The 10,262-nt window shown below is 35.9% G+C and overlaps 1 protein-coding gene across 1 annotated transcript; it reads left to right on the top strand.

The window, feature by feature from the left end:
- Positions 1-591: 591 nt before the first annotated feature.
- On the top strand, positions 592-10,047 carry LOC104403952 (ATP-dependent RNA helicase DDX1-like; the record flags this gene model as incomplete). Its single annotated transcript, XM_010012250.1, has 13 exons — positions 592-641; positions 1,507-1,570; positions 2,291-2,320; positions 2,568-2,664; positions 4,208-4,255; positions 4,415-4,498; positions 5,432-5,515; positions 5,971-6,047; positions 7,303-7,375; positions 7,491-7,567; positions 8,198-8,312; positions 8,819-8,957; positions 9,987-10,047. Coding segments are annotated over exons 1-13 (999 nt in total), but the record flags the coding sequence as incomplete, so codon positions are not given.
- Between the last annotated feature and the right edge of the window lie 215 nt (positions 10,048-10,262).

A 10,262-nucleotide genomic window follows, 5' to 3' on the forward strand; every position in this document is an offset into this window, starting at 1 on the left:
AGAAACCTTCCAAAGCAGGATGAAGATCAAAGCATTGTCTAGTTAATATATGTGCTGTAAGTGTGTAAGGCAAGGTTTAGTAAAAATAAAACCAAAAACTTGAGCATTTCAAATTTCAGTCCTTATATGATACAGTTTTTCCTCCCTCCCCCCCTCCTTTTTTGTTTTTGTTTTTTTTTTTTTGAAAACTGTTTGCATTTCAGCTATAGAGGCAGTCAGGATATTTGTGATTAACAAAGTCTTCCCTCTTGTCCGCATAGGCGGTTTCCTTAAATGTGCAAAGATAAGTACTTTGCCCTTGAAATGGTGCTTGGTTCTGGTGTGTTTGCTTCACTGCTTTGTCAGCACCTGCCTCTGTGCTGAATATATGCCTGGCTTAACTCTGCTATAAATGGGTAAAACTTTCAAAACTGTATGTGGGGAAGGGACGATGTTTCTTATCTATCACTTGGAGCTCTATAGAGAAGGCTGCATGGGTTGGGTTGGGTTTTTTTATTTTTGTCTGTAGTTGGAAGTGTTGACACTTGGAAATCTTTTGGGCTATGTTGAAGTAAATAACACTGCTTCTTGCTTTATTTTTGTCTTACAGAAATGGGTGTTATGCCTGAGATAGCTCAAGCAGTGGAGGAGATGGACTGGCTGTAAGTAGGAGTGCATTTGGGCCTGGCAAAATCTAATTTGCCTTTCAGTATAATGTGACATGCTTCTTAAAATAGCTCTGCTGTCACATTAAACAAAGCAGATAAGTGCACTTTTTTCAGTGTGAGTAGCTGAACAACACAAATTGTGACTGCAGTAGTAACATTTAAACTTGGACAAACAAAGCATGACTGCTTATACTTCAGTGTCATTTATTTGATAAAAGCCTCTTTGCTTCTGCCTCAGTGCTTCTACTTTGTATATTATGTATTGTGGGATTATTGGATGAAATGGTGTCATATAATTGATGCTAGTTTTGTGAATGTTTTCCAGACTGTGGCCTGAATTTGTGTTCTTCAGAGTTGATGCTTGTGTGTCAGTCTTCTACAAAAGTAATTCTTTCTGGCTTTAGTTACTTATTTGTCTAACATATTTGACTTCAGAGCTTGTTTTGAATCATCATTCAGAATTTTATCAGTATTCAAATCCTAGTGTATGTAGTTTTCCAGTTCTGAATAGGAGTTTGGTAAATGAAGACTGTGTAAGTGGCTTTAAAAGTGAAGCTTACTTGAAGAAAGGAAAACGGGGAATATATAATTAATCTGTTTCTTTTCCAGTTTAGCATAGTGATGTGAGATGTAGCCTTGTTGAGGTGTGGCTCAATCCACTGCATCCACTAGTCACCCCCTGTCAGGGTACCTCTCATTGTAAATGGAATCTATTTCACTTCCTTAGATGCAAGCCAGGAATAATAACATTTACCTGTTAATTTCTATCTTGCAGATGACCATAGTGAGTGTCTATATAAGCAAAAATCCTTTTCTCTACTGATAACATCAATTTTTGTAAATGTGTTCTTTCCTGCAGTCTTCCTACGGATATCCAGGCAGAATCCATCCCACTGATCTTGGGAGGTGGTGATGTACTTATGGTACGTATGCAGGATAGCCCTATTCCTAGAAAGCTTGTGTATTCTAATTGTTGTTTGTGTGGTCAGTTCCCTTCTTTCCAGAAAGGTCCATAGTTACTCTAGGTTTCCTGTCCTTCCTCAATAGAAAGTCTGTTTCTATTATTCAGCTAAAAACCTCTGAGTTCTTGTGTTTCCAGCTGCTCTTGCAGATGGGATTCATTATTTTTAGGCTTTATTTTTTGACTATTTGACAGGCATGGTCAGATGAATGAGAGCAGTTTGGTTTCATTTGCTCTTATCTTTGTTGTAAATGTCTAACATAGATTCGCATGGAACATGAGTAATAATGCCCAAACAAATGCTCCATTATTGATAACATTGAACATAGTGGATTAGTATGCCTTGTTAATCATATCTTTGGTAGATCTGTGTTCTTTATTCCATAACCAAATAACTGTTACTGTAATCTTCTGTAGTGCCTCCAGAAATCAGACATACAGAGATAATTCTTCTGGTGCACTCTGGGAGCCTTCTTGTAAATTTTTTGAAGTCTTTTGTAAAGGTTTTCTGTATTTATGTTCACATCTAATTAGCGTGAAGCAATAGCATTGCTCTCTAAGATTTTTTTTTTTTGTATTATGCCGAAGTAACAATATACTTAGTTTGTTGAAAAAACTGTAGAACAGTTCTTCCAGTGCAAGTTGCAACTCTGGTTAAACTCTTTATAATTTCTTCCTGTAGGCTGCTGAAACAGGGAGTGGAAAAACTGGTGTAAGTAATCAAATTTAAATTAACAGAAAATCTTTAAGTGGTGAGAGGTGGTATGTTTGTGCATGTGTAAATACAAAGAGAACATGTATACGTTTTTATGTATTTAAGCAGTATTAATAGTCTTTACAGATGTGTAGGCACATTTTAAAGTGTTTCTGGCCATGGATATTGTACCTGAAAACTAGGCTGACTGTATATCTTTAAATATCTGTATAAACTGTGGAATGAAAATAACTTTCTATTTTAGGCTTTTAGCATTCCAGTTATTCAGATTGTTTATGAAACACTGAAGGACCAGATGGAAGGCAAGAAAGGGAAAGCAACTATTAAAACCGGTGGGGCAGGTAGGTTTTTATATGTCACACTCCTCAAGTTTGGAGCACAGTTACTTCATGTCAATTCCGTCACCTCCTAAAGAAAAGTTAACCTAACTTGCCATTAGATAAGTATTTTTTCCTTAATTTTGCATAATGTAAATAGAATATCATCACCCCTGACTTTAAAACAGTAAATATAAATTTACTGGTGGAGTCACAGAAAGAAACAGGGTCCTGCAGAGACAGACTTGGGGGTGTTGGTTGATGAGAAACTGAACATGAGCCAGCCTAACTATTCTATGATTCTGTGTTTGACTGCAGTCTCTTAGTAATGCTCGTTGTCTTCAGCTTAGGGCTGGCTGATCCATACCATGCTCTTCAGTGTTCTGAGAACCATACTAGTTCAGTGCCTTGCAAAATGTGAAGTGGTAGTAGTGTCCAGCTTAAAAAAAAGAGTTAAAAAAACCCTTCCAGTTGCAGGGATAGATGAGACCTCAGCAGTGACATCACACAGTTGGTTTGGGGCTTGAGCAGGAAGCTCTTCTAGACTCAAACTTATTTTTGAGTGGCTGGGGTAGTACTGTAGCATGTCTTTGAGTTCTGTTGTGCTGAATAAAGCTGTTGCATTCTTTTTTGCACCTAGTTAGATTCAGAAGCTGAGTAGCAATGTCTTCAGTTGCTGCAGATACGAACTAGTAAAGGTTGAACTGAGCAGGAAATTAATAGGGCCAGAACCCACTGGTAAGAATAGATTGTAACCATGCCAATATCCTCAGAGTGCCTGAGGGTCAATTATACGTCTGCATAAATAAGCTTGCAATTCAAGAGCTAGTAACCATGTCTGGTCTGTAATATTTATAGATTGAGATTTATGTAAGTTACAGTAGCTGCACAAACAACACTGACGATGTTAGACAGGTTCTCATCTTTCAGCTTCATAATAACTACTGTTACAGTGGTGACAGTACAGTGAACTTAAAAAATCCTCCTTGAAAGAATGTAAATACACTTAGTAATCCTAATTGAAATGGTATCTAGTATTAAAAAAAATCTTTATATTGTGGAGCCTCGAGATTTCATTGCAACATATTATTTGGCACATGAAAACTAAAGTCAGAAACTTTGTGTGTATGTATCTTAGCTCTTCATTAGTGACATATTAACTGATACCCTGAAAAATACGTTAATGTAAAATTGAAACAGAAGCAGCAAATACATGTCAAATTTATTGCTCTTAAAGTAATTTTGGATATTTTCTAGCTGGATTTGATTGTTATTATGTAGAATTCTGGTTTATTTTTTAAATGTCTTCATTTTCAGTAGTATTTTTAAATAACTTAATCTGTGCTAAACATTCATAGGACACCTTTGCATTAAGCATCTCTGTCTCTCTTTCAAGCTGTAAGCCTTCATTTTGACCTTGTTAGCAGTAAAACAAAGCTGTGTCCCCAGAAAATTAAGCCAAACACTCATAGAGCCAATGTGAACTTATAATTTGAGTATTCCAGGCTTAGCTTGTTGGTTTAAGGCATTTTTTTGATATTTTTTTTTTTCTGTCTTCCAAACTTAGTGCTCAATAAATGGCAAATGAACCCATATGATAGAGGATCAGCTTTCGGTGAGTTGTCCTTTTGTTCACTTGGTAATGTTCATTTAATAAATGAATAAAATAAAACATAAAAAGAAATTAGAAAAATAAATTAGAACAAAGTATGCATGAAAATTTCTTCTAAAAGCAGTTAGAATTTCTTTAACTAAAACTGATTTTAATTTTCAGCGATTGGATCAGATGGTCTGTGTTGTCAAAGCAGAGAGGTAAAAGAATGGCATGGATGCAGAGCAACTAGAGGTGTGACTAAAGGTAGGAATAAAATTACGTATTTTGGAACTTTTCTAGACGTTTCAGCTGATACAACCTACTTTTCACCCCTTGTAAATGTAGGTGGTTGCATATAAAACTTAACATCCATCTGAGCAGATATGCCATTACTCAATGTACTGCTGTTAGAAGACTTTGGAATAAAAAATACTGCTGGTTTACACACCTTGTGTTGTAAATTATCTTTTTCCTGATAGGGGATTGAGTTGGAGTAGACAGAATCATAACTAATATTCATTAGAATGCATTTTATTAAAGTGTTACTAATAGGAAATAGCTGCTCGCACAGTACTTTCAGTTGTTTCCTTGCATACTTCACAGACATCTGAATGTACAAATTTCATGGTTATATGGTTGGAGCAACAGTTGAGAGGCCAACCCCAACTATTTACTCAGAAGCAGAGCCATAGCAATACTCCAGTGGTTCTAGATGGGTGTTCAAAAAGACTCTCAAACAGCCTCATTTGATCCAGTGTGCAGATAATTCTGTAGTCTGTTTGTATGTAGCAGACAGTTGGATGTGGTTCAAGTTACACAATAGTTGTTGATGCTAGTGCATACTTGTGGTCTTGTACTGATCTGGCAAACCACTTATGTTCTGAGTTTATCAGTTCTCTTGGATTCAGTAGAGCCACTGGTCTCTCTAGCTTATCACTCCTTTGGAGCCTTTCACACACTACCTCTCAGCATGTACTTTTTCTCTCTTTTGCCTGCTCTTCTCTGATAATCTCTTTCTACATTACATACATAGGTACCTAGAGAATCTTTTCACACTGACACAACAGGGGATTTTATGACACTTTTGGGAGGGGTGGAAATGCTAGGCTTGTGTAGTCTTGGAAGTAGCCAAACTGAACCACATTGATGAAATTGAAATTTAGGTGGTGGTTTCAATTTTTTCTTTCTCCTTCAAAGGGAAGTACTACTATGAGGTTTCCTGTCATGACCAAGGCTTGTGCAGAGTTGGCTGGTCAACTATGCAGGCTTCACTTGATTTGGGTGAGTTTCCTTCAAAGGAAGAATCCCGTAGACAGTTTTCATATTCACATGGAATGGCTTAAGTCTTGCTGTAGTCTTGCAGAGAATGTCCTCCTGGGGAAGGATAGCAGCATCTGGGAGTTTAAAACACTTTATATAAATGTTCTTCCTGCAGGAGGAGGTCTGTAGCAGCAATGTTTCTTGTCTCTAGTGACTTTTGCCCTTTTATTTCAATTTTTTTAGTGAAGGTGACTGAAGACTGGTAAAATCAAATGTATTGGTACGGAAATACGAGTTTAGCATGTATGAAAGCTAGAAGTCTTTAGTACTGTGGTGTTGGGTTTGGGTTTTTGTTGTTTGGGATTTTTTTTTGCTTACATTTTATAACATTAGAGGTTTTGGTTGCCAGTACAAAGAGGAGAAAACGTAACCTGTCAACCAGAAGATAAAAAAACTGTGCTTTATCTTGTCTTCAGGCACTGATAAATTTGGTTTTGGCTTTGGTGGCACTGGTAAGAAATCTCACAACAAGCAATTTGACAGCTATGGTGAGGTAAGCTTGAATTGCTTATTGATAGAAATATTAAGCGTTTTGCGTGTTGGTTCTGTGCTGTAACAATCAACTGTCTTCTGTAGTAGTGCTTACTTTTTAAGGGAATGTCACTGGGCAGAAATACTATGAAATGATGAGCATTTTTGGATAGAAACATGTTAACAGATCTAACAAAATAAGTTTGAAGGCTATGACTGTGGCTAGACTGCAAATATATTGACTCTTATTTGCAAGATAAACCTTTTCCGTGTGTTACAGGTTAGAGGTTAACTGATATCTTGGATTTATTTCTTGACTCATTTCGGCCTTAGCTTGAACACCAACAATCTATCTGTATACACTGGTGAATGTCTAAGTGAGGGCATCGTATCCTGCTTACCAGTAGTCAAAGTAGAAGTAGTCACGCAACTCTAATATGTCAAAACACATACTTAATGCTGATAAGATGTTATGCTTTCTAATTCTGGGTCTCGAGTTGGGTTTGTCATTAGAACTGGTAACTAAATGTACACTTCTGAAAATGCCTACAAGGAATATGTGTTTTGTGTGTAGTGTGCCAATCAAAGAGTTCAGATGCTTAAGCATAATTCATATAAATATGAATAATACAGCCAAAACTCAAGTGTTTGTGGCATTAATGAACTCTCAATGCCATACAACTTGAACTTCTATGACTATTGTATTGTAGGTTTTTTATAGTAATGACTTCTGAGCTGTTGAATTAGAAGCATTTTATAATATACAGATTTCATTGAATAGCTGTGCAATAAACAGATTTCAAGATATTTAAATGAAGTACTTAAGTGTATGTAACATGCTTGTAGTACCTCTTGCAAGAGTTAGTATCTTTATATAGTCAAACATAGGTTTCTGTTACTGAGTTTGGTGCTGTAAGCTTAGATATGAGTTGTCTAGTAAATGCCTGATTAATGCACTTTTCCATAATGCAGAATAATTCCAGGTAAATTACTTAAATTTATCACAGTCAAAGTGTTTGGCTTTTAAAGTAAATTTAAAGCAGCGACAAATGTTTAAATATCAAAGATAAATAAGGCAGTTTACTGAAGATTTCTAATGAAATAAAAATATGCATGCTGCTTAGAGTGGTATTATTGGAATAAATCGAACTTACCAAAAATTGACATTTAGTAAGGAGAAGTGGGAAAACCATGAAACTTGATAGAATCTAAGCACTGTTTTCTTAATACACTGAACACTAAAATGTCTTGGCTTCACAACCTTCTCTTTGTTATAGGAATTCACTATGCATGATACAATTGGGTGTTTTCTAGACATAGATAAAGGACAAATAAAATTTTCCAAAAATGGTAGGTTATATTCACTTTCTTCTTTAGAATTTTATTTGGATGCTTGTACTGGGGAGGGGCAGAGAAGGGGAATGCAAACACAGGTGGAGTCTGACTGAATTAACCCTGCTTTCAGGGAAGGACCTTGGCCTTGCATTCGAAATCCCACCACATATAAGGAACCAAGCACTTTTTGCAGCCTGTGTACTGAAGGTAACTTAGGAATATCACAGATGTTGTAAGATCATGACAATTGTTTTAGTTTTGGTAGTTAACTACTTGTGTATAAAATTTTCATGGATAACTAATTCCTAATACCAAGGCTAACTTGCCTGTATCAAACTTTGATATACTGTAATTCAACAGGTATAAGCAAATAACTTGAAAGTGACAAAATTCCTGTTCCTTTCATTCTCAGCTCTAACATTACAGTAGCATAGTAGTATGTCTTTCTGGAGTTAGTTTGTCTGGCATGACCTCCTACTGAGTAAAGGTTTTAGCAAAAAAACACACAAGTCCAAAAAAAACTGTAGGGTTGTGGTGTGTTTTTCACATTGTGGTTTGTCATTGAAAATTAAAACATGAAAGTTCAAAAATTGTTTCCATGTATCTGTATATTTGGTGATAATTTTACATAGAAGTATTTTAAGAGCTAGAGCTACACACAGAATGTCTGGCAAGTTTTAGATAATTTGGGGAAAGAGAATGTGTAAGATGGGAGAAAATACCCCCTTTTCCTTCTCAACTAGCTGGTTTCTCATGAGGTAATTAATTATGGAGTTGTTTCTCACTTTATGTGGTCTCTTGAATCTGTCTGTATGACACAACTTTGTTGAAAAATAGAATGCTGAACTGAAATTCAATTTTGGTGAAGAAGACTTTAAGTTTCCACCAAAAGATGGCTATATCGGTCTCTGCAAGGCTCCAGATGGCAATGTTGTAAAGTCACAACACTCAGGTAAGTTAGATTTATAAGCCTGTCTTGGTTCTATATCAGATTGTGTTACAGAGCATCTCTTGGTCACTTCATTTGCTTCATTACTACTGCATTCAAGGTCTTACAGTAATCTTACTAGCAGCAGTATTAGTGAGCTGTAAATATTCCAAATTGTCTTAATCTCAAACCATAAATAGTCTGAATTTAGAAATGCATCAGATAAAAAGAGAAGCTCAGCTCAGTTACTCGACAGTGTCATACTAAAAATGTGTGCGTGTGTGTGTTTAAGCTCTGCAATAAAATTAATTATTCTGCATGGCCAGTATACCCACAATCATGGCAAGATTTGCTTGTAATGTATGAATATTAATCTGAAGCTTTTCATAATTGAGTAATAGCATCATCTTTTAATGGAGCATTTAGAATCATGAGGTATTAGATTATTAGTAGAAAATCCAAGTTTGTTTCCAGTAAAAAATTCCAAGATAGGAATGTAGTTTATTTTAATGGCCTATTTTTTCACTTAGGAAATGCGCAGGTGGTTCAAACACAGAACCTTCCAAATGCTCCAAAAGCATTGATTGTAGAACCATCAAGAGAGCTGGCAGAACAAACTTTGAACAATGTGAAGCAGTTCAAAAAATATGTCGATAATCCCAAATTAAGGTAACAGTGCATCTGTTATAATTGCATGTATGGTATTGTCCATGGACAAGACTTCATGGTAGGGGCTGCAAGTGTTCCACTTGGTAGCTAAGTGGACCTTCATCTGCAATGCTACTGATGATAACCTCAGTAATATCTGCTACCAAGTAACCTTCTGACTTTTCAGCTACAGTCAGACTAGTTAGGGGCTTTTTTGATGTCTTGGATGTGTTTGATGTGTATGGACTACATATTTCTGGTGTGACAAATCTGTTGTTTTTAGTTATTTTTTTCCTTCAGATTATCAAAGGTATATGGTATTTAATGTTTTTAATCAAGAAAAGCAAATCTGCTTACTGCCTTTCTTTTCCCATGTCCCTCCCTCCCCCACCTCCCCTTGCCCCATCTTCCCCTATCCTTACTTTGCTTTTTAGCTCCAACAAATAGTTATACACAAGGTCTGCTCTGTGTACGTTAGTATGCTTGCAGGACAAATGTTTCAGTGATTAGGATGGGGATGCAGTTCTGAAAACTGACTTCTCTAGGAGCTGCTTTGGTTTAAAGTTGTTTCTCTTTTGACAAAGTGCTTATAAAACTTAAACAAGGGTCTCTATATTCTAAACTGCAGTCAATTTACAAGAGTATTTTTACTAGAATTGCAGGGTAGTGATGGGGAGGGGCAAGCTATGCTGTAAGATTAGTTTACTGTTATCTGCACATCTAGTTTTCAAGAATACAGGAAACTTTTAAACTACATTTGAAATTTTTAAGAAACGGATTCTTTTTTAAGATTCAACTGGTTAAGGTGTTAAAGTGTTTAATACAACAGCGATAAAGGAATCAAATTCAAATACAATTTGTTAACAAAACATTCGCTTCTTGAATTAAAATACATATGAAGGGACCCTTTTTTTTTTCCCTATTCTTCATAACGTTACTGTTTAGAGCTGCTAATCATCAGCTGCTAGAAAGAATCTTAAGGCAGATGTTTATCATAGCTCTTGAATATAATAAATTAGCAAATGTCAAAATCTATTGATGTAATTTTAGGGAGCTGTTGATTATTGGTGGGGTTGCTGCAAGAGATCAACTGTCTGTGCTGGAACAAGGAGTAAGTTGATTTTTTGATCATGTCATTTAATAGTTCGTGTTTAGAATAACTTATGTTGTTAAATAGTAATGGTGCTTCTTTTAATTCCTCTAAGCCTGATAAATAGAAAATGCACTTGATAGCAAGCTCATGTCTAGCATTTGTTGCTTTACTTCTGTGGCAATTGTCAATACAAATGCTTATAGTGGTTTAAGCCCAGCCGGCAACTTAGAACC

This window comes from Nestor notabilis, unplaced genomic scaffold (genome assembly GCF_000696875.1).
Source record: "Nestor notabilis isolate BGI_N333 unplaced genomic scaffold, ASM69687v1 Scaffold23323, whole genome shotgun sequence".
Lineage (NCBI taxonomy): Eukaryota > Metazoa > Chordata > Aves > Psittaciformes > Psittacidae > Nestor > Nestor notabilis.